Here is a 22768-nt window from a genome sequence, read left to right on the forward strand (position 1 = left end):
GGGAGGAGACGGGCCCCCCTCCCTGGGCTCCCTCCTCTGATGCAGCAGGACTTGGCCCAGGTCCAATTGCTGCCGTGGCCCTGGCTGAAGAGCAGGGAAGATAGAAGACCCATGTTTAACTCAACAGTCTCTAGAAGGAAGCCAAAGAGGAAGCGAGAGGTCAGGGTGAACCCGGCCACATCCACAGAGAGCTCAGTCGTGTAGACGCAGGGACGTGCTGGGGCTCGGCCTCAGGACCGAAGGCTGCCTGCCTCCAAGGGCACAGGTGCGCAGACAGAGCTACAGGGAGCTATTGCAGGTCTGGACGGAATGGTGAGGCCGGGGCGGCGCCCGATGAGCGGGCCCCACCGGCATGTGAAGAGACGAGGCCGGACTCAGAGTGCCGGGGTCCAGCAGGCTAAGCATTGGCTCACACACGGTGGCTCAGCCTAGAGGGGCAGGAGCACTCACCCCCCTCCCAGCCACAAGGATGGATGCAGGGCCACCGAGGCCAAAGCCCGGGCACCTTGAAGGAACACTGAAGAGGGCACTCAGGGAAGGCTCCCCGGAGGAGGAGGGGACATCTGATCCAACTCCCGGGATGGGAGTCGGGGTTGCCACGTGGAATAGGGTGTGGGGGAAGAGCATTCGAGGAAGAGGATCAGCCTGTGCCAAGGCCTGGAAGAGCCGATCGGGAACATGTGGGGAGCCGAAGACAGCCTGATGGAAGTTCAGAGTGGGCGGCAGGGCCCGGGGAAGAGCAGGCTCTTTAGTCGTGGCAGAGCAGGTGGGCGTGCAGACACACCCGTGCCGGGCGTGCGCACCCCGGTGCGCAGAACTCCGCCATTCTCACTCTCGATCTTATGATAAACCCACACAGTAAGGGTTTTTATCCTCATTTTACAGCCGGGAAAACTGAGGCTGAGCCAATTAATTTAGACCCCAGGGTGCTACAAGGAAGGGAAATGCAGAGTAAAGATTGAGCTTAAAAATAAAAATTACTGGAATAGATTTTTCTAATCTTTCGTCATCGCAACAGTGGTATATGAATATGTAGATATTATGGGGGAAAACAGCTAAGCAAAAATAAGAAAACAAAAATCCCATATTTTCACCACCCAGAGATGAGCAATGATACCTAAGTTATAATTTTCCATATATAAAATTTTTGCTAAAGTGAAATAATACTGTATACTGATATGTAACTCGTGTTTTCTTAAACAATCTCCACCTTTCCATATAAATTTTTACCTCTTCAAATACTCAGTCCATATTCAAATTGTCCTCCGTGGTCCAGAAATATCATTTTACAGCTTGTCCAAAAGAATCCATTCTCTGTGCCCCATTAATCCGGCCCTTATGCATGTCCCTTTAATTCTAGCGCCTTGTCTTTTTAACGCTCGCTGGAAAAACCAAGCCAGTAGTCCTGCAGAATGTCCCACCTTCTGGGTTTTTCTGACTGTTCCTTCACGACATCTTATAGCAAATCCCACTACCTCCTGTACTTCCTAAAAACTAGAAGTTAGTTCCAAAGGCTTGATAGATTCAAGTTTGACACTAGGTGCGAGACCACATTACAGGCAGCGCTGTGCCTCACACCAGGAGATACGTAATGTCCCTTCTATTCCCATTAATGGTGCTGGCGTGACTCCCTGATTAGGGATGACAGCTGGCTTCTTCTATTGTTCAGTTACAATTTCCCCACTTACCACCAAAAGCTCATCTGTGGGGTTTACTTTGGCGTGAAGCAAATGTCTAGACTCTTCTGTAGGGAAATTGTTCCCTCATCAGCGAGGGCTGCTTGGTTTCACGGAAATGAATTCCTACAGGAAAGGCTTCATTCTATCCCATAATTACCTATTTTTAAAATAAGGAGTTGGTTTGAAAGCCGTTCCAAGCGCTATCCCTAGTACTTCCTGTGTGTCTTCCTGGGTTTGACAGGTCATATGACCAAGACCTCAGCTAGCAGTCTCAGTTGCAAATCCTGATTCCCAGCCAACCAATGGCCCAGCCTGAGGGACTTGTGAATGTGCCTTTGAAGTTGTAATAGAAAGTGCACTAGCTCAGGAATGGGGGGAGGGTCTCCGCAGATCACAGCATAGGCCAGCCTACTGGCATCGCCCCGGGTTCAGCCTGACCCGGCACCCAGGATGAATGGCACAGGTGCCTGAGGGACAGTGCACTGACTAGGACTTAAATGACCAAGAGCAACTGGGCAGGGGGGTGGCCAGGACGTGGGCTGCTGGTGAAGAAGGACCGTGGCTCGAGGGGCCAGAGGCTCTGGGGGTAGGGTGTAAGAGAAAGGGTATGTCCAGGGCCTTGCCCCAAATGTGACCTCACCCCGATCTCCCTTTCTGTCCTGAGCAGCTGTATGTGGCCACTGTGCTGCAAGAGCCGGAGATGAACCTGACCCCAGCCTCTTCGCCCGCCCGGCACACCTACGGCACCATGAACAGAGCGCCCGAAGAGGGAGAAGAGGAGAGCGGTGTGAGGGGCTTTGCACAGGAGCTGGACTCGGCCCAGTTCCAGGAAGGCCTGGAATTGGAGGGCCCGAGCCAGTACCACTGACCAGGACCCGAGGCCTCCCCCTGGCAGCTCCAGCCGGGAGTGGCCGCCAGGGGTGGGCCAGGCAGGGGGAGGCAGAGGGCAGCCTGGACCTCCCACGACTTCCTGCAGCCTTCGGAAAGGCCTGAGGAAGACGTCTGCCCATCTGGCCATTGGCCGCATGGAGGCCCCGGCCTGCTGACCAGCGAGAATGGGAGGTGCTGGGCAGTGCACAGGGACCCCAGGATGGGGTAGAGGACACAGGCAAACCTTGGGAGAGTGGCTGAAGCCCTGGACACAGAGCCTGAAGGCTCAGGACCTTCCTGGGGTCAAGATGGAGATACGCGTGCCTAAGGGAAGAGGCAGAAAGAAGCCCACTGACGACGCCCTGGGGTCCTCGCTGCCCTGCCAAGGAGCTTCTGCTGCTGCTCCCACCCACCCTGCCCCAGTCCTGGCCCCTCCCTCTAAGGAGGCAAAGGTACGTGTGCTGGGCCTCATCGGCAAGACAGAGGCCACCTCACCCCGGCTTCCCTGCATGGGGTTCTGTAAAGAGGACGTTTCTGCCTTCACCGGGCAAGGGGCAGCTGAGACCCAAGACTAGAGAGAAGGCGACTGAGGCCCTCCTGTTCCTCTGCCCCCGACAGGAGTCCCCGGGGCAGCAGGGTAGAGACCCTCTCCTTTCTATTCCTGTAAGGGTAGCTGGGACACGATCACTCAGGACTCATTAAACGGGACCTGTGTGCATTTTGATAAAGGCAAACCGTGGCTGTTACTATAAGGTGGGAGGGGCAGAGGCAGAATTCACGGAGTGGGGGTCTTCTCCCAAAACGTCGGCTGGTGGGAAACCAGGTACACCTCCCCAAGCCCCAGGGCCTGATCAGAGGACTCCAAAGGCCAAGGAGGTGGCCGCTGGGAACTGCTCCTGCCTCATGCCCACCTCAGTACCTGGGCCCCGTGTGGCCAAGGTGGGCAGCAGCTTAGGGTAAGGAGCCCTTGGCCACTCCCTACCCTCCAGGTAGCGCCTTGCCTCTATGCTTGGACTGAAGACCACTCAGGTGGTCTCCAGGGTGGTCCTGGCTATGACACTGCCAATGCCCAGCAAGGAGTGGGGGAGGGGGGCGTGACCTCCACAGAGAAGCCCCTTCTGGCAGAGTAAGGCTGCCTCCCAGAGCTGCCACGCCTGAGGCCTGGAGCCAAATCCTGAGCAGAACCAATGCTGGGGACACCCAGGACCTTTGCCCCGGGCAGCAGGGTGCAGGCCTCTGCCTCTGGGGACCGGTCCCCATCAGGACCACCGGGAGCCCAGCAGATGCGCACACCGAGAAGGGCCAGCTGGGGCCCCGCTGGACCAGAACAAGCCAAGTGGAATGGGGTCTGCATGCCCTAGAGCTGCTTCCTCCAAAGGCCAGGGTCCCTGCAGCCCACCTGCCGAAGGCGGCCCCGGTCCCCGCGCTGGGCCCAGGCTCATGGGTGACCCTCAACTTTGTCCTTGCTTCATCCTTGCCCACATCCCAGCTCCCGAAGTTTCAAGCTTCACCCCAGAGATTCTCCTTGGCCCGGACTTTGGCTTGAGGGATCTTTCCAGAGAGCTTGAGTCTGCTAGGGAGGAAGCAATCTCTCCCACTCCTACTCCAGCTCAGAAAAGGAGGGAATTATACCCAGTCAGTCCCTCATAACCCAAGGTCCCTCCCCCGAGCATTCCACCAGCCACGAGGGCATAGGTCCTTTCCAGGGCAGGTGGTCAGGCCTCAGCAGAGAGCTCCAGGCACAGCCCGACCCCCAGAGTGTGTACTTGGTGGTGGTTTGTGGTTGTTGTTTTTTTGCACGGGGAGGGGGGCGCCCTGACAAGAGCTGGCCTGCGGGCTCACCTTCACTGGGCACCTACCTCTCCTCTCTCCTCCCCTGCCCACCTGGCAGCCTGTGGAAGCTGCATATGCAAAGGGTCACAGCAAATGACAGGGACGTATGTCCGGGGGCTTCCCCCTCTGAATTGGGGTCAAGTGCAGACTGGTTCTGCGAGAAGGCGGTGAGAATGTTAGGAAAGTTCCAGAGTCCTCACTTCGCTAGCCTTCCTGGAGACCCAGGGCAACTGGCAAGGCCCCACCACAGCTGCCCGACCTCCCTCCGTCACTGGGTGGGGTGTGGGTGTGCTTTGGCTCCTGACCCCCCACATTCAGGCACCTCCCCCCTCAGCTTGCTCTCAGCCCACCCCTGCCTCACGCATTGGCCTCCACCTACCCCACTGGCTCACTTCCCAGCTGTCCCGTCCCTATGTGTCCACCGGAGCGCCCCTCTCAGACCTGCCCCATTCTGGAGGGAGCTGCCTCTGGGGTGGGGGACTCGGTAGAGAGCCGTCAAGAAGTGCCCCGCTCAGCCTGGAGCAGCTCCTCGCCTGCCGGCCCCTTCCTCGGACGCTTCTGGAAGCCAAGTGCCTATCAGCAGCATTGCCGCCTCTGGGGACCCACGTGAGGGGTATGGACTTACCCTTGGCCACCACCACTGAAGGAATGTGCCAGAATGCCGAACCTTCTTGTTATTAATGCTATGACCGTGCCTTGAATAAACAGCCCTCCCACCTCTGCTGCCCGTGTCTCTGCCTCGGGCCCCGCCCAGCGGCTTCCCTCCCCCTGGAAGGGATGAGCTAACGGGGAAGGAGCACCACACCTTCATGGCTCTGGCCCCTGGGGACCCCCTCCCCCTGAGGCCTTTAGTGGCCCCGTCCTCCCAGGCAGGGCCTGACAAGTGCGCCTGGTCTGCTGGAGAGACGGGAAGTGAATCTGCCCATTCTTTCTGCTGGGTCCCCTGAGAGCTCCCTGAGCCGTAAAGAACTCTGCTCTGTGGCCTACCCAGGCAGCCCTCGGGCAGCCTCCCTGGGCAGCAGGAGCCCCGGGGTGAGTGCTGGGCCCTGACAGGCTGTTGGCCAGACTAGAAGCCAATGTGACACGAAGATTTCTGGGGGAGGCCCCCAGAAAGCGAGGCCGGCAGGGCTCGGTCTGCACCCGGGGGCGGGAGGAGGTGGAGGAGAGGTTGGGTGTTAGGAGGTGTGTGGGCTGGCAGGTCAGGCCTGAATGGTTAAGAAAGACCCTCTAGCCCAGGCGTCCTCAAACTACGGCCCGTGGGCCACAGGCGGGTGTTTTTGCCGTTTTGTTTTTTTACTTCAAAATAAGATATGCGCAGTGTGCATAGGAATTTGTTCATAGTTTTTTTAAAACTATAGTCCGGCCCTCCAGCGGTCTGAGGGACAGTGAACTGGCCCCCTGTTTAAAAAGTTTGAGGACCCCGGCTCTAGCCAGTGCTAGTTCCGTCTGCTGTTGCACCATGGAAAAGAGGAGAAAAGTGCCCTGCCCTGGGCCGTGTGTCCTGGCCGAGGACACCAGCGTTCTGGCCTTCCTCTCGCCGCTTGATGACCCCGGGATGGTCATCTCATCCAGGAAGGAGGGGCAGGAGGCAGGAGGCTGGCTGCTCTGCCTCATGACTGAACACAGCAGGTCCAGCTGGGGACAGAGGACAACCTCCGGGCAGGCTGCACGGGGCTGTTCCCAGCCCTCCCTGGGCCCTCTCCTGCACCTGTCAGAGTCCTCCAGTGGTCCTGGGCTCAAAGCCCCTCATGGCATGGGCCCATGCCCTTGACCCTTCTCCCCTCAGAGCAATCTTTTCCAAGTCAATCAGATGAAATGCGTGAGGGCTGCCTCAGGGGACGGAGAAGTCTGATGACCACCTGGCTGCCTGGGAACGGGGTGGGGCTGACGGCTGCTGTGGGAACAAGGGCCTTCTCCTGGGACCCGTGAACCCCCACCCCAACAGCTGCCTCTCGGGGTCTCCTTCCAGGGGCCGGCAGGCTCAGGGTCCCCCCTGCCGCCAGGGCTGTTCCTTGGTCCAGCAGACCTCTCAGGGGACTGACTCTGCTCGGGCAGAGACAGACAGAGAAGCCCGAGAGGGAGGCTGTGGTCCCTCACGCGCTAAGTCCTGAAGGGAGAGCGGGGTCGGTCAGTCTCCTCTGTCCTCAGCAGGCCGTGAAGACTGAGGCCTGGAAGGTGGGCTGGGCAGGGGATGGGACTCGGGGACAGGTCAAGAGGGAGGCCCAGGACACTGGGTTGATGGCTTCTGCCTACGAGGGCCCTGGAGCTCCACGGGGCTGGGAAGGAGGCAGGAGAGCCTGGGCTCCAGGAGGCCCTCCAGGGCCAGCACTCTCCCAAAGCCACGAGCGGAGGGGGGGGGGGCGAGGGGAGGGGGGGGCGGGAGCGACTCAGGTCCATCCTAAGTGACCTCCATGCGGGCCCATCTCCAGGTGTCTCAGTCCGCTCCGTGGCAGGCTTGGGGGAGCCTGTTTGTGGGAAGGCAGTTCACAGGTTTTCTTGGCAGAAGAAGTTTCCTCGACACTTGACTACCCCCCAGCCTTGACAACCAGCCCGGCCTCTCTCAAGCCGCCAAAGCTGGGTTCTCCATCCTGGCTGCAGATGCGCCTCCTGGAGATTTCAACAACCCCAGGTCCAGGACAAACTAAACTTTCTGAGGCGGGACCTGGGCATGCCTAGTTTACAAAAGCCCCCCAGGTGACTCCTGTGCCAGGAGAATTGAGTCCCTGGAATGGGGGAAGCTGGTCTCAGCACCTCACACTGTCTCACCTGGGGAGGGGGTGGCCCTGCAGCCTGGAAATAATTACAGCCCTCGGGCCAGGACACCTCCTGCACTCTGCCTCCAGGGAGTACCTAGTAGGTAATCAAAGGTTAGGCCCAAACAAACATTTGCTCTCCGCCTCATGAGGGATTAGTACCCAGCTAGGGCACAACTCCTGCTGTAATCTTACTTTGCAATAAGTACTACTGTGTGAGCCACATGCACACACCAGGCCTCAGGGTCACTTCTGGCTACTGCATCAAGGGTTTAAAGAATCCCCTCTTCCTGCCCCTCCAAACGCAGAGCTCAAAGTGGCCGAACTGAACTCTTTTCAAATGCAACCGATTATCAGCACGATAAATTTATATAGTGGAGCCCTAGCCAGTTTGGCTCAGTGGAGAGAACGTTGGCCTGTGGACCAAAGGGTCCCAGGTCCGATTCCGGTTAAGGGCATGTACATCGGTTGCAGGCTCCTCCCTGGGCTGGGCCCTGGTCGGGGTACCAGGAGGAGGCAACCCATCTATGTGTTTCTCTCACATCAATGTTTCTGTCTTTCCTTCTCTCTTCCACTCTCTCTAAAAATCAATGAAAAAATATCCTCGGGTGAGAATTTAAAAAAGAATTTATACAGTGGACGTCAGGTAGGGATAGTGCTTTGGAGAAAAAATAAAGCAAGATAGGGGGAGGGGAGTGAACAAAGATGGGAGGATGCGGGCCAAGCTCCTTGGGAGTGAGGTGTGATGTGAGCACAAAGAGCTGCATGCAGGGGACAGATCTGGAGCATCCGAGGATGGGTGGGCTGCTCTGACCAGCATGGATGGAGTTTAAAGCATGGATCGGCTGAGACCTCTGTGGGAGCAAGTGGAGGTCAGAGGAGACCCAAGGGAGCGGGAGGAGAATCCGAAAGGAAGACTGAGCCGGAGGAGTCGCAGCGAGGAAGGAAGAAAACCAGGAGAGCCTGTGTCCCTAGAGCCAGGAAAGGAAGGAACTCAAAAAGGAAGGAGGGAGCCCCCGGCTCTCGCACGCTTGACAGTAAACACCGGGCACAGAAGAATGAGTTCAAAGATGCCACGGAGAAGCATCAGCCAAGTTAGAATGCTGGGCAGGCCGTTAGGCAAGCAAGCTGGTTTCTCCCACAAATCAAAGGTCTGGGGGATGGGAGAGAGGCTGTAGAGAATGAAACGTTTGACACAACCAGATGCAGTCGGTGGCCCTTGCTTGCACCTGGGTTGAACAAACCAGCTGCAGAAAGACATCTTTGAGACATCAGGGGATTTCAAATATGCACTGGGCATTAGGTGAGGTTGCGGAGATACTGTTCATCTGGGTAGGTGTGTTGATGGAATGGGTTAAGAGGTGAAAAATGTATCAGCTAGAAGTTCATATGGAAGACTCTACTGGTGAAAGACCAGGAAGGTAGGGTTTGCTGTAAGACTCTCCAGCCAAATAAAAGGGGTGGGGAGATCTTGAGTGCTCACCATGGATGCTGGGTGAAGGGTACATGGAGATTCATGAGGCTCTGATTTTTGTGTTGTGAACATTTTTCCATAATAAAACATTTAAAAATAAAGGAAAGAGTGATCAACTCTTCCCAGTGCTGCTGAGCAGAAGAGCAAGATGAGGACTGAGCCATGACCCTGAATTTCGCAGGATAAAAGTTGTTGGTGGCCTTGACTAGAACAGATTAGGGTGGGGATGAAAGCCTCGTTGAAATAGGTTCCCGTTTGCTCATATGAGTGAGGAAATAAAAAATTGCCAAGAAAGACAACTCTTTTAAGGAGTTTTGCTACAAAGGAAGTAACAGGGTGGGAGCTGGGGAGAGAAGAGGGGTGCAGGGCGAGGCAGTTCTTTGCATAAGATGGGACAGGTGAATGATAAACTGAGAAGGAATACAGGAGAGAGGGGATTACAGGGCTGAGAAAGGGAAGGAACTACTACTACACACACACACACACACACACACACACACACACACACACATGCATGCACACGTGCACAAACAGAAGGGTAGCCTTTAAGACAGGCAAAAAGCAAAAGCAATCATGCTTAGGATGGCTTAAGACACAGGTCAGAGGAGAGTGCTTGGTCTTTCCAAAGCCAGGTCACCCCGGTCACCTGAGCGGGTGTCAAACACTCGAGAACCGTGGGCCTGAGTCTGAGCTGTTATCAGATCTCACCTGGAGGACGCCCTCTCTCCGTGGAGAGTGGGGCTCGAGGAAAAAAGGCTTTCGGTGCCACAGTGGGAAAAGCATTCCTAACATGCTCCAGACCCACTGTCTGCAGTCACCCCCCTGGCAGGCCTGGCCACCTGAGCCCGGCTGGGAGCTGGGGGTCTGCTGGCACCAGCAACATGGTCTTGGCTGAGAAAACTGACGCCTCAGGGTGAGGATAGTGGCCCGGGTACAGCCCTTGCAGCCACTCACAGCCCAGCTCTAGGACCCCACACCTTGGAGGCCAGGAGCATGTCGGGGGTTAACCCCAAACCTGTTGATATGATACCTACTCCTTTTTTATTGAATTTATTGGGGTGACAGTTCACAAAGCCATACAGGTTTCAAGTGTACAACTCAACGAAACATCATCTGCACATTGCATCGTGCAGTCATCCCCACAAATAGTCTCTTTCCGTCCCAGTCACCACCCCACCCCACCCCCGCTTTTGCCCACCTCCACTCCCCTTTCCCCCTGGCTATCACCATACAGTTGTCTGTGTCTGTGTCATATGTGCTTAATCCCTTCATCTTCTTTCATCCAGCCTCCAGTCCCCCTCCCTCTGACAGCCATCAGCCTGTTTCATGTATCCATGCCTCTGTTTCTATTTTATTTGTCATTTTATTTTGTTCATTAGATTCCACATATAAACGAGACCATATGGTATTTGTCTTTCTCTGACTCATGATATGCCCACTCTTAATGCTGCTCCCTCCCCAGGCCCTGGCTACCTCTCTACCCCTATCTGCCTGAGCCTCCCGAACACACACACACACACACACACACACACACACACACACACACACCTGCTCTTCAACTCCAATGTACATTCCAGGTTAACTCATTTACTGTCCTTAAAATCCCTGCCCTGGGATTGGTACCTTCCCCTCCAAGTAGGATCTACAAGACGTCCTCAGAGTCTTTGGTGCCCTTTGCTGCTGTCTTGGCATCTGGCCCATTCCTCTCCCTGGCCTCACCTTGTCCACCAGCAGGTGGGGGCTCCCAGGTCCCTGACCAATGACCTACTTCAGATCTGAATTAGCATGGGCATGTGTTGTAACAAACCAACCCCCAAATGTATCATGGTGCAAACACAATAGTAGTGTATGTTTCTTTCCTGTAAAATTCAAAACGGGTGAGTCCCTGCTCTACCTCCTGGAGAAGTACCTGGCCCCACCAGGCACTTGTGATTAATGGGTTGTCTCCTCCAAGCAGTGATTCAGGGACCCAGGCTCCTTTCACCTAGTGGCTCTGCCATATTCAACACATGGTCCTCAAGCTCGCTGTGAGGTCTGCATCAAGCCAGAAGACAGATGACAGAGCATAGAGGAGCATGCAGGAGTTTTGGGGGGCCAGGTCTAGGGATAGCATACATGTCTACACATTCTATGAGCCAGAATTTGGTCATATGACCCACTGAATTGCAAGGGATGCTGGGAAACGTAGTCCAGCTCTATGCCCAGGTGGAAGAAGAACTGGATTTGGTGCCCTGCCAGGCAGTTTCCACCACAGACCCCTAGCTCCAGCTCCACCATTGGCTTCCCCAGGGCCCCCCCCCTTTTTTTTTTACCTGTTCTCACATTGGCCCTCCTGACCCCAAACTCCTGCCCTGTCCTACATCCATCACTCTGCAGCTTCATCTGGTACAAGCTGACACCCAAGAAAAGACCAGTCCCAGAGGGTCAGAGAGGCACACAGAAGAGGTTTATTCCTCAGGAGTTTACACAAACACAGCACAGAACAAAAGATAAAGTGCAGACAGCTCAGGGCGAGGGTAGAGGGCCTCTCACACTGCCTTCCATCCATCCACCCACCTGAGTACGGGCACACACCGGGCATGAAAGCTGGGGAGTGGTGGGCCCACCGTTGGGTGCGGGCAGAGGCAGAATGGAGGGTCAGGAGATGAGACCGGGGCCCTGCTGGGGTGCGTGGTGGGGAAGAGCTGCCCGGACTCAGGTCTCTCCGAGTGAAATGGCCCCTCCTTCCTTGGCCTCCCGCAGCCCCACCCGACCCTGGCTGGCTAGCTGGTTCCTGCAGAGAGATGGTAAGGGAGCTGCCACCAGAGTGCTGAGTGAGGGAGGGGAGACACTGCAGTGACATCTCAGTAGGCCCCCGAGACCCCGATGAGCCCCTCACGAGCCAGGTCCCCTGTCCCTTCAGCGGCTCTCCTGTTGACCTGCCTGTGACTCCACCATGAAGGCTAAAGCCGTCCTCCCTTTCCTTGTGAAAAGCAAACACCCTGGGAGAGGAAAGCATTCAAAAGGTGCCTGGAGCTCGGCCATCCCACGCCCCGACTGGGCCCAGGCTCACCCCAGAACGGTGGCTGACAGAAGAGCCTCGTCTCTCAAAGCCCAATACCTCCCCGGCTCCAGGACACCAATGCCCCTAAAGTGCTGCTCCTCCTCGTGGCAGAAGAGGGGACCCCAGAGGGAGAGAAGGAGGCAGGGAAGAAGCCACTGGGGTGCAGGGAAATCCAGAAGCCCTGTCCTAAAGGAAAGGCACAGCGCTCTGTACTTAAGTGGGGGTGGGACGGGGACCCAGCCCTGCTCCATCGCCCCTGCAATAGGGTCAAGCGGACAAGGCTACAACACACACGGACCAACAGACAGACAGACAGAGGAAGGCCACCAGGTGGGGGCCGCTGGGCAGAAGCTGCCTCTTACTCGCCATCCCAGCCTCGACTCATGGCCCGGACCACGGCTCCGTAGAGCTGGCGCCAGGCTGCCCGCATGGCTGGTGTGAAGGCGGGGCCCAGGCACTTCTCCAGCATGTAGAGCAGGGCCTCGCCCACCGTCTGCAGAGGCAAGGAGCACCTTGTCATTCACAGGCAGGAAGGCATCACTCCATTCCACAGGTGAGAAAACTGAGGCCTGGGGCTGGGCAGGGCTCCCGGGCCTTTCCTCTCTCCTGCACAGGGTTCGTGCTTTCTGAGCAGGATTCTGCCCCAATCCTTGGGTACCACACTGTACCCACTTTCCCCCTTAACGTGAACAAAGCCTTTCACCCCACTGCCAGCCTTGAAACCACCCCAGGAGTGAGGCGGAGGCATTGCCTGGGACCCCCAGCTCAGGCCAAGCAGAGCCATTGCCCACAGGCCTGTTTCCTCCTCTGCAAGGGGGCACTCGGGGCGTGAAGAGCCCCGGCTCTGTAACCAGCGGGGCCTCCGTTCACTTCCTGACTCCACCACTTATGAACTGTGACCTTGAGCAAGGTATGTCTCCTCTCTGAGCCTCAGGTGCTTCATCAGTTAAACCAAGAAAGTAAAAAAAAAGTTCTGACTCATTGGGTTGTTGAAATGATTAAATGAGGTCATCTATAAAAAGCTTAGTATAGCATCTGCGCACAGTAAGCCTTCAACAATAATAATGGCTCTGGTGTTTAGTCATAATAAAATAAGATTTATTTATTCCACGAATATTTACTGACTGTCCACTGGAGACCAGGCACTGTGCTAGCGCGGGAGATGGAGAGCACCAGACAAACTCGGTCCCTTCCTCAAGGTGCCTACCACCTGGCAGGATGACTGGACTGTGTGGTAGACGGCCACGTCAGTGCCCCAAGGAACCCCACCTTGAGTAGGGATCCTCCACCTTGACACTGGGCTCATCGGTGTGACTGGCTTCGGCCGATGGGATGTCAGCCAGATGAGACATTAGCAAGAGTGATGCAAGCAGCGTCTGGAAGAGCACTTGCACGCCGGGCTTGACCTCTTCCAACACTCCCTCTTAGAACTCAGCTGCTGCTCTGGACAGAAGCTGGGCCAGACCACCGGCTGATGAGGCCACAGGGAGAGAGACCCCGAGGATGCCCGGCCACCCTGACATTCCATCCCCAGCTGAGCTCCACCTGAATGCACTGCATGAGTGGCTCTAGCCACACCATGTGGCACAGAAGGACCACCCCAATGAGCCCAGAGAAATTAGGCATCATTGTTTGTTTGAGAGGGTCTTATACACAGGAACTGAACACTGAGCAGACCGGCTAATCCCACAGGCTCCTTAACGTCCTATGGTTCTAGGAGAAGTCACACCAGAGAAGAAAAATTGGAGGCTCAGAGAGGTCAAGGCAGTACCAGGATCACACAGCACGTGTGTAACCGATGCAGGTGCCTCGCCCTAGTCGTGTGAGGGTATAGGAAGGGGGAGATAAGGGAGGACCGGGAGAGAGTGGTGGCCTCAGGTCAGGAGCTCAGGAGAGAGAGGAGCCCCTCTACCCACCGAGAAGGAGCTGAGCTTCACACCCACTGCACGGTGCTTCCTGCCCAGGCCGGCCAGGTACTCCTCCAGCGAGGACAGGTCCTCCACATTGGTCACCGCAGCATCGATCACGAGCATCACCTGTCAAGGCCAAGGTGGCAGTGAGACAGGCAGAGCCATCTCCCTGCTCACAGAACCTGGGGGTCCCGACTGGAGGTAAGAGAGTCATGAGAAATGAAAAAGCAACCTGTGTCTGTATATTGAATACAGTAGGTGTTCAATGTGTGACGGCCGCTACACGGTGAGAGAAACCTCTGAGAGGCTTAAAGTCCTAAACACGCCTGCGGGACAGTGTTGTCTGCCTGGGACGAGGGGAAACTGAGGCCCGGGGAGAGCCTCTAAGAAAACCCAGCTTGGTTTTCACAGGCAGGCGGCCCCTAGTAGATGAGCGCCAGCACCCTCTAAAGGAGCCAGGGACAAGGCCAAGGGCAATGACAGAGCTGGGACCAGCTGGCTGAGCACAGGGCGGGGAGCAGGCTGACTGCAGTTCAGCGCAGAGGGAAAGGAGCGGGAGGGCAGTAAGCCCAGGCCTGGGGCAGAAAACCGGTCATTTTCTCTATCCCATGCTCTTCATTCTCTCCCAGGAAGGCGCCTGCTGGATCCTGGAGGCCACCCCCGCTCGTCCTTCCCCTCACCTTCCGGATGTGGTCCAGGAACTCAGGGGAGGAGAGGCAGTCCTCGGAGCTGGAGTACTGGCGGCAGTTGTACTGGAAGAGGGGCAGCAGGTCGGGCTCCAGGTCAAACAGCCTGCGGGGGAGGCCCGTGTCAGCCCCGGGTGTTAGCCCCGAGAGCCCCGGGAGCCCTGGCTGCCACCGTGGGAGTGGGGGTGGGCCAGAGGTTTGGCCGTAAATTACAGCATACCCTCCAACCTGGTACTGACCCCTTCACCAGCTTTGCCGGAACCCCCTTCCTAGAAAGAACACGGGTCCCCAGGCCACTCATAGGACCCAGCATGTTGAGGGGACTGGGGCAAGAAGGGATCCTCAAACAGAAAGCCTGGGAAAAGTCTCTCTCTCTCTCTCTCTCTCTCTCTCTCTCTCTCTCTCCCCTAACCCTTCCCATTTTGGGGTCAGCATCTCCTAGTCTCATTGTGTCTGAGGGGGCTCAGAGCGATGATAATAATAGCATTAAGAACTCCTTACCCGTTTTATGGAGGAAAACAAAAGCCCAGAGAGGTTAAGGAGCTTCCCTAGGGTCACACAGTTTGGAACCACGGAGGGTGCCTGAGTAAGCAGGGGAAAGCCGGGAGACACAAAGCAGAAGCTCTCAGCCACATCTGAGAGGGTGCATCTGGGTTTTGGGTAACTCTGTGAATTTATTTCCACTTTGGGGGGAGGCAGGGGTGGAGGGCGGGGGGTTGGGGGTTGGGGTTTGCAAAAACTTCCTCAGAAGTTCTGTGCTGGCTTAGGAAAAACTATGGTGGAAGGAAACCGTGCCTCATTGGTGATGGCTCAAGCTGAGGTTGAAGTTTTGCCTCCTCCTCCCCCTTAGGGGCTGGCACCCCCTTACCCCTCTTCCGGGCGGTGAGACTCGGGCATCTGTCCTCCCCTGCCTGGAGGCTCTCTGTCCTAGCCTGGTCTTTTCCTGGGAAAGGTTCATCCTCCTGTTAGTTGGTGGAAGTGCACTTTCCTGGGGCCTGGACCCCATGCTCTGCCAGCCAGGCATCCAGCCCACCCTCCCTGTACGGGCGGTTTCCCTTACTGGCAGCGGTGGGCACCCCTGGAGTTACTATCCGAGGAACAAACTCAGGAGGAGCAGAACCAGGGCGGAGGCGCAGCGCCGGGGGTGGTGTCTGCTGGCCCGAGTGAAAGGAGACTCCGGAGAGGACCCACTCCGCCCCCAGGGAGCCTCGCTGAGCCGGAGGTGCGGCGCGGGAAGCAAGAAGGGGTCGCTGGGCCAACTCCTGTGCGCACATCGGGAGGCGCCGGTGCAGAGGCAGCGGTCAGCTTTCCCTCCTCTGGAGCCGGGCCAGCCACCTGGAACCCATTCCTGGCCAGGTGCCTGCCCGCCCTGGGCTCAGGGCCACCCTCACCTGGTGAACAGGACGGTGCCGTGCTCCAGCGGGCTGCGGTTCACCGCTTGCCAGCTCTGCCGGATCAGCTCGGGCTCGGGGCGCTCCATGCTCGCCCAGGAGCGCAAGGCTGGAACCCTCTGGGCACGAGACCGTCACCGCAGGTGCCCCGCCATCTCCGACGCGACGAGGCCACGCCGCACCCCTGGCAGCCCTGTGAGGGCGCCCCAACCCTGCCGGCCCCTCTGGCGCTTCTGGGGACCCTGCTCCGGCAGCAGCTCCCCGCGCCCCGCGCCTCTGAGAGTGTCCCGCGCTGCACAGCCCGGAGCCGACCGACGGGGGCGCTTTAAAGCAACCACGGCCCCGCCCCCTCCGGCCATCAAAGCGCGCATCTCTGGGCAAGGCTCTGGCCCAGACGACCTGGTGGCATGGGCCGTGCCGGCTTCAGAGCTGCACAGAAATCATGGAGCCTGCATTGAATTTGATCGCCTCGGGCAGGCTCTGCATGAGCCACCTTTCCACAAGCCTCTCTCAAACATTTCCTGAAGCTTTTGAGTTCTCACCCCCTTGGCACAGGGTCTCCTCCCCTCCTCCCCAGCCACAGGGGATGCCAGGGCCGCTACCTGTATGACTAGGCTGAGGCTAGGGGTGCCTCTGCCCTGGTTCTGGATCTGACTGAGACACCCCCACTCCTCAGGGCGACTCACCCTTAGGGACAGGGCCTGACTGCAGCCATTTCCAGCCAGGCTGGGTTTTCCTGAGACTCCATACTTAGAGACCTGTGGGCTCCAGCTCCAGCCCCAGTTCTGTGTGGCAGGGTGGGTCTCAGCTGCAGCAGTTGTGAGCATTGCCCTATGTGGACTTTGAGGGAGTTAAACTCGAACGTTCTACCATCCCATGATTTTTAAAATATATTTTTATTGATTACAGAGAGGAAGGGAGAGGAAGAGAAAGAGAAACATCAATGATAAGAGAGAATCATTGATTGGCTGCCTCCTGCATGCCCCCTACTGGGGATCGAGCCCAAAATCTCCGCATGTGCCTTGACCAAGAATTGAACTGTGACCTCCTGGTTCATAGGTAGACACTCAACCACTAAGCCACACCGGCTGGGCCATCCCACGATTTTTAATAGATTTTTTTAAAGGTTAAGTAGAAGTACTATTTATGTTATTAAATAGTTCAGGCCCAGCATCTCAGGCTTGCCATTCAGGGTGTAAAGTTGTCACCTGTCAACTAGACCCAAACTTTCCTGTTTCAATCACGAAGGTTCCTCAAGCCCCCGGTTTGGGAGAGCAGGCACACTGCTCACCTTTTATCATTATTTGCGAGTGCCTGAGCCCACTCCTCTCAGCTGTCCACTTCTCTGTGTCCTCAGCTGTGTTCAGTGTACAACTGGGCTGGGTATTGAGGTCTCCATACCCAGCCTCTCAGTCCACCTCCTTTGTTTTCATGGACACGAAGTGGGGGGTGCTCTGGGGCCATCAGTTATGGTCAGGCTGCAGCTCCACGGCTGGCCAGCCCTGTGTTAGGCATGGAGTGCTGAGTCCCTGCCTTCTAGAACTTCTCCTTCTGGCCCTAAATCAGGATGAAGGGCCTCAGCAGAACTCACCTTTCCTGCATCCAGCCGAGCCCGATGAACCCATCCAGCTGCTCTCCCTCTCCCAAGGACCCAGGAGTTTGAGTACCCCTAGTCCTCTCTCCCCCGTCTCTCCACACAGCTCGGCTCTCTGGGCTGGAGCAGGAGAGCAAGGCTGTGAGGCAGCCTGGCTTGTGTCCTAGAGTCTAAGATCGCCCCACGTAGGAGCACAAAGGGACGGGAGGCTGAGGGGAGAAGGCCAGGGCGCTCAGGGACTAGTCTTCCAGAATGGCACCCCGTGGCCCTGCAGCCAGGTACAGCAGGTCACAGGGAAGGTCGCGTCTCCAGCGACCTTTACCTTCTTTCAGTGCCCAGATGCCCAGTGCTCCCTGCAGGCCACCTGGCTCCTCGAAAGTTTCCCACTACACCCAGTTTACATGTCCTGGCAATAGTCTACACTCGGGACCCTTCTGGCCTTTCTCTGTGGAACAGGGCCTGGGGTCTGATGCGTTAAGGGCCTTAGCACGTAGGTGGTGAAGTCAGCACTCCCTCTGCCTCTCTCGGACCAGGAGGAGGCGGGGGAGGGTTGGGTGCACTCTCACCTCTGTTCCCCTGGAGAAAAGGCCCGAGGATCTGGCTGGGCCCAAGCAGTCAAAGAAGTGCATTCCCACCAGAGATGGAGGGTCTGAATCCATATTTGAGTGACTGGGGAAAAGTCACAGGGGCTCCCCTCCCCGCCCCGCATCTGCCCATGATCGGGGCAGGAGGTTCTAATGAGGAATTCAGATTCTGCTCTGGAGCCAGTGCTGTCATTGGGGTCAGCTACCACCAATAATAAAGAGCTAGCATTTATTGGGCATTTATGCCCAAACACTTACAAGGCACTTTGCATCTTTTTTTTTCCCATCATGAACTCTTTTCACCCTCACAATAACGCTACAAAGTGGGTACTATTTGTTATACCCTCTTTACCATTGAGGAAACGGGGCAAAGAGGTTAAATAACTAACGCGAGATCATAGTAAGTGGCAGGCCCAGGATTTGACCTCAGGTCTCACTCTGGCCCATCCTTAGGCCTCCATGCTCCACAGCCTCCCTTACTTTAGGGTATTGTGACCAAAAGGTATCTCCATAGTTCAGACCAAGCCGCCACTGGGTCTGGGTCAAGGGTGTACTGGAACTGGCTCCTTAGATAGCTTGTGAGAGCCCAGTGTCTGCACCTTTCCAACTCCTACAGTGGCATCAGGTTGGTAACCTGAGGCAGGACATGGTAGGAGTATTTACACCATGAAAATTGGCAAATGCTACAAATCGGGGCTTTTTCCCTCCCGGAAACCAGAGGCTGGGTGCACCAGGAAACACCGGACCAGGTCTGCCAGCTTGTTCTGGGAAGGTGCTCCCAGCCCCGGGACCAGGCTGGAGAAGCAGAAAAAGCCCACCTTGGTGCCTAGGCCAAGTTCCACGAATCACTCATCGTGGGACCTTAGGCCAGTAGTTTAATCTCTCATGGGGAGAAAACCAGCAATGACTTCACTGGGCCTTTATGGGGACAAGGGTCCCAGATGTCGGGACTTGGTAAACTAAGCTGTGCCAGTCAGGAAGTGTTCGGTCCTCTTCTCACCTACCTGCCCTCAGCGTTTTCCATCTCCCGAGGGTCTGCATGGCACTCTTGGTCCGAAGAGGGGGGTGGTCAGTTAGCCCAGAAGCCCCCAATTTCACAGTACAGTGCTAACCCTCCCCATCTCACCCCCATCTGCTGTCCAACACATCAGCTCTCACCTACTTTGGACCCTTAATATCACTCCTGAAAACAGAAAACCCGTCAAGATGGGGGCAGAATGGAAGTTGCTACAATGCTGGGCCGCTCAGCTGCCTCAGAAGTCGTGGACTGTTGCTTTTCTCCCTCTTTTCTATACTGGCGTGGGCAAGTTAAAAGAAAGAAGAAAAAAAAAAATCAGGTCCAGCTTCCTAGGTACTTTGAAATAAATTTATATAAAACAAAATAACCCACATTACTCAGGTAACCTTATTAGTGGGAGGGCCCAAATGCCCCCCAGGGTAAAATCAGGCTCCCCTGCCCAGCCCAGGGCCTCTGCTGGAATTAGAATGGCCTCAGACCAGACATGAGACACAACAGAATGGTTCTCACACTGAAAACACAATAGTATGGGGAAGGCCTGGGTAGGGGCAGGGGTGAGTGGAGGGGGGCAAATTGGGAGAAAGTGGGAGACATCTGTAATACTGTCAACAATAAAAAAATAAAAAATTTAAAAAAACATTCTTCTCCTCTTTCCAGGAGCCAGAGGGCGAGTCAGATTCAATCAAGTGCAACAAGAACAATGGCATTCAAAATAACAGCTATTTATTACAAAAATAAGTGACCTCTGATTATCTGTGGAAACTTTTTTTAAAATGTGGCTCAAGAAGCTGGCTGGAGGTTGGTCTTCTAACCAATGTCTTCTTTCTCCACCAGCAAGTGTGTGGGACACGTCACATCTGCCAATTCCTGGGGGCTGGAGGCCATTTCAAAGCACCACCTGACAGCCCCTCTCCCCGCATCTCCCAGCAACAGAACCGCAGCACTTGAAGCTGCATCAAGCCATGTGGCCTTGTCCCCGGAGGAGTGTCTACCAGGCTGGGAAGAGACAGAGGAGGGGGTGAGCAGACAAGTCTCCCTCTCCCACCCTGGCAAAGCAGTGGAGGAGACAGAGGAGCCCTTTGTCCCCCATGTGGCCTAATCAGCAGGAGAGATGGGCAGGGAGCTGCCTGAGATTCCTCCTTCCTCACCCTCAGAGTGGCTGCCCCTCCGACTCCTTCAGAGCTCTCCCTTCCAACGAGTTCCTACCAGGAAACACCAGGCACAGGAACATCAGCCACCTCCTGGTTGTCACTGTGGGCCACTGTTCTTTACTAGGAGCCGAGCACAGACTCCTGCATTCTACCTCCAGGAGAGCCCCCCAGATGGCTGCCCTGACCCAGCTGAGAAGAAACCAAATCCACCTATGGGAGAGGGGAGGGCCAGGGGAGGGTGAAAGGGCGAGCAGAGGTTTCTCCATCCCTGTTCTCCTTCCCTTCCAGAAATGCAATTAAGCCAGCAGCCCAGACTCAGCACACAGGCAGTGCTTCCTGCTGGGGGAAGTCAAAAGGGCTGCAGCCCTGGGAGAGGGAGGTCACCAGGCCCCAGATCTAATTAACAAACCTGCCTTGCTTTTGATGTTGCTTTATTTCCTCTATTAACATTAATGATGGTTGGTCTGAACGTCCAAGCATGGCCAGAAGCTTCCCTTCCCATCACCCAGTAGGTAGCACAGCCTGTCCCCAGGACCAATTTCCAGTCTCCGTGGCAACCGCCTCCGAAGATGCTCTAAAGAGCTCTGACCCTGTCAGAATTGGTAGGGGCTACAGAGGAGGGAAGATGGAGTGTGGCAGATTGGGCATTAACCTTGAAGCATCACAGTCCTCTGAGACAAAATAAATACTCTGTCATGCACTGGGAGGAGGGAGGCAGGCGGAAGGCTGGCCTCGGGTTGGTTCAGTTGGGACCCCAGGGCTTTCTTAATCCCTTTTACTTGGGGAGCAAGTGAACAGCTCTGAGCTTCTTGCTGGGGTTCAAAGTAAGAAAGGTGACGCTTTAATGCATTTCTAGGTGCTCTGGGTCTTTGGGGGGAAGAGATTGCTGACACCGAGACAGAGAAAGAGAAGTGAAAAGGAGTGGTAGAGGGTGTCAGCAGGGGAGGACTCGAGAAGTAAAAGTAGGGAACACTTAGTGAGTGACCCCCGCCCAGCACCACACAGACCTGCCCGGCCACACATCTGCCTTGGCTGCTCAGCAAGGGGCCCAATGGCTCTCCCAGCCACCAGGAGAACGCATCTGTCCTGTCATCACAGCTGGATACAGAGGGGAGGATGGGTAGCGAGAAACCACCTCTAATCCCCAGGGCCTTGGAGCACAGAGCAGCCAAGGATAGGACGCCATTCCTCCCGTCAATCTCATCATGTGACATTTTCAGATGTGGCGAGTCCTCGGCTGCCTCGCTCTGTGGCCACTCCTGTGCCCACTGCAGGCAGGAAGTCCAGCCACCTGCTGCCACACAGGAGATGCCCCATCAGCAGCCACGCGGAGAAGCAGCTCGGGACATGCAGCCGCACTTCGTTTGTGAGGAGGGCAGCACAGCTCCGCCAGTCCCTTCTGCTCTGCCATTGCTGAGTCCCAAGATGGGGCCAGGCTCTCAGCCCTCTTGGAGGTCAGAGAATTGTTGCTGGGTCTTACTTACAAACCAAATCCAGTGTCAAAAAAATACCAGAGAAAACTACTGTACCCCTGGACTCTCTCTGAGTTTATGACACAGCTGTCCGCAGCCACAGTCCATATTCCACAGGTGCCTGGACAAACGTGCCCTCACCCTCCCGCACTCCCACCACTCTCGCACACTCATCCCTCCTCATGTTGCACATGTGGGGCAACGGCCTGAGAGACATCCTCAGTGCTGAGCCATCCCCAGCAGTGGAATCTGCAGACACAGCTGTGACCCTCTAGCGTTGGGTCAGATTCCAGGTCTGCTCCTAGAGCTTGGTCCTGCAGGCGAAAGAATTCCTCAGGCTCCTCGGGCAGCTTCCTCCACAGCTGGGAGGGCTCAGGGACTGGCTGCACAGCTGGCTGTCCCCAGGAGGTTCCAGGACTAAGGCTGTGGCTTCAAAAGTCCCATGACTCCAGCCACCTTAGTCCTGCCATCGGACTTTGTGGGTCCTGGGCTAGGGGCCCAACCATCCCGTAAGCGAGAGGATGGAAGAGGTAGAAGCTGTGAGAGAGAATCAGAAGGAGGCAGTTGGCATCTGCGGAGACAAGCAGCCAACTGCCCTACAGATCTGTGAAATGCAGCTCCTCCTGCCGGCCTCATTAGATCTCCTCACCTACAACACCCATTCCCTGTCAGCCCCAGCGCTGCCTGAGCTCGCCGGCCCTCGGGCGGCTGTAGCCTGTGACCTTATAGATGCTGCCTTAGTGACAGTACAGGAAAGGGCTCTTCCCCAGAGGCCGAGGACAGAGACCAGTCAGGGGTCTGCTCCTGGGCTGTCTGGCCCAGAGTATTTGTCAAAACGTGGAAATGCTCTCAGGTCACAGGTCACCATTCCCTGTTCACATTTTCATGTTGCCCCCGGCCCCCTCCAGGCCAATGCCTCTCAACAGGGGATCTGTGAGACCTGCAAGGTGGGGAGAGGCGTGGCTTTCCAAGCAACACCCTCCTTCCAGTTATTCTGAGCCACACCCACCCTGTACCCCTAGACCCACCCTCTCCTTCACCCCACTGAGCGCTGCTCCAGGAGAGAGCCACTGGGACGGAAGAGGCGCCCCCTCCAGGTGTGCCTGTGGTACAAGGCTGGGAACCACGGGCATAGGAAAGAATGCAAAGGTTGGCCCCATGCTTCCCCTAGGTGGCTGCACACTAGGGTCACCCGGCAGCTTTGAAAACTGTCTGACGGGCCCAAACTGGGCTCGAGTGAATCAAACGTCTGAAGATGGGCGCAGGCACCAGCACCCATGGAGAGTACCCAGGGGATTCTAAAATCCACC

At 56.3% G+C, this 22768-nt stretch overlaps 3 protein-coding genes across 6 annotated transcripts in view; 1 reads left to right on the forward strand and 2 right to left on the reverse strand.

Moving 5' to 3' along the window:
- TMEM63C (transmembrane protein 63C) overlaps positions 1 to 3110 on the forward strand; it is a 64838-nt gene extending 61728 nt beyond the window's left edge. Inside the window, exon 25 of the mRNA XM_079769798.1 lies at positions 2347 to 3110. Within this exon, the coding sequence (XP_079625924.1) occupies positions 2347 to 2547 (201 nt within the window). The 3' untranslated portion in view covers positions 2548 to 3110. The remainder of the gene's footprint in view (positions 1 to 2346) is intronic.
- A 7940-nt stretch (positions 3111 to 11050) lies between these two features.
- NGB (neuroglobin) lies at positions 11051 to 15923 on the reverse strand. Of its 3 annotated transcripts, XM_079769224.1 has the most exons (5): positions 15309 to 15521; positions 15117 to 15191; positions 14243 to 14354; positions 13569 to 13688; positions 11051 to 12145 (listed from the first exon to the last, which is right to left on the reverse strand). In XM_079769224.1, exons 2-5 carry the CDS (start codon positions 15143 to 15145, stop codon positions 12011 to 12013), a joined length of 396 nt encoding a protein of 131 aa, XP_079625350.1. In that variant the 5' UTR covers positions 15146 to 15191; positions 15309 to 15521; the 3' UTR covers positions 11051 to 12010. The 3 variants fall into 3 exon arrangements, with proteins under 3 accessions (XP_079625350.1, XP_079625348.1, XP_079625349.1); XM_079769222.1 differs by lacking the exons at positions 15117 to 15191; positions 15309 to 15521 and adding an exon at positions 15640 to 15923; XM_079769223.1 differs by lacking the exon at positions 15309 to 15521 and having other exon boundaries at positions 14243 to 14314; positions 15117 to 15214.
- A 1783-nt stretch (positions 15924 to 17706) lies between these two features.
- The window catches only part of POMT2 (protein O-mannosyltransferase 2), a 41143-nt gene continuing 36081 nt past the window's right edge, over positions 17707 to 22768 (reverse strand). For both annotated transcript variants that reach the window (XM_079769219.1, XM_079769218.1), the window contains exon 21: positions 17707 to 21995. In XM_079769219.1, the coding sequence (XP_079625345.1) occupies positions 21890 to 21995 (106 nt within the window). In that variant the 3' untranslated portion in view covers positions 17707 to 21889. The remainder of the gene's footprint in view (positions 21996 to 22768) is intronic.

The sequence above is a fragment of the Cnephaeus nilssonii genome, assembly GCF_951640355.1.
Source record: "Cnephaeus nilssonii genome assembly, chromosome: 4".
NCBI classification, from domain to species: domain Eukaryota; kingdom Metazoa; phylum Chordata; class Mammalia; order Chiroptera; family Vespertilionidae; genus Cnephaeus; species Cnephaeus nilssonii.

Excerpts from the sequence above, each read along its gene's own strand:
- NGB (XM_079769222.1), bottom strand. The coding sequence starts at position 15,728 with ATGGAGCGCCCCGAGCCCGAGCTGATCCGGCAGAGCTGGCAAGCGGTG. Across the intron at positions 14,355-15,639 it reads GGCACCGTCCTGTTCACCAG|GCTGTTTGACCTGGAGCCCG; the intron begins GTGAGGGTGGCC and ends CCTCCCCCGCAG. Across the intron at positions 13,689-14,242 it reads TCCTGGACCACATCCGGAAG|GTGATGCTCGTGATCGATGC; the intron begins GTGAGGGGAAGG and ends TGGCCTTGACAG.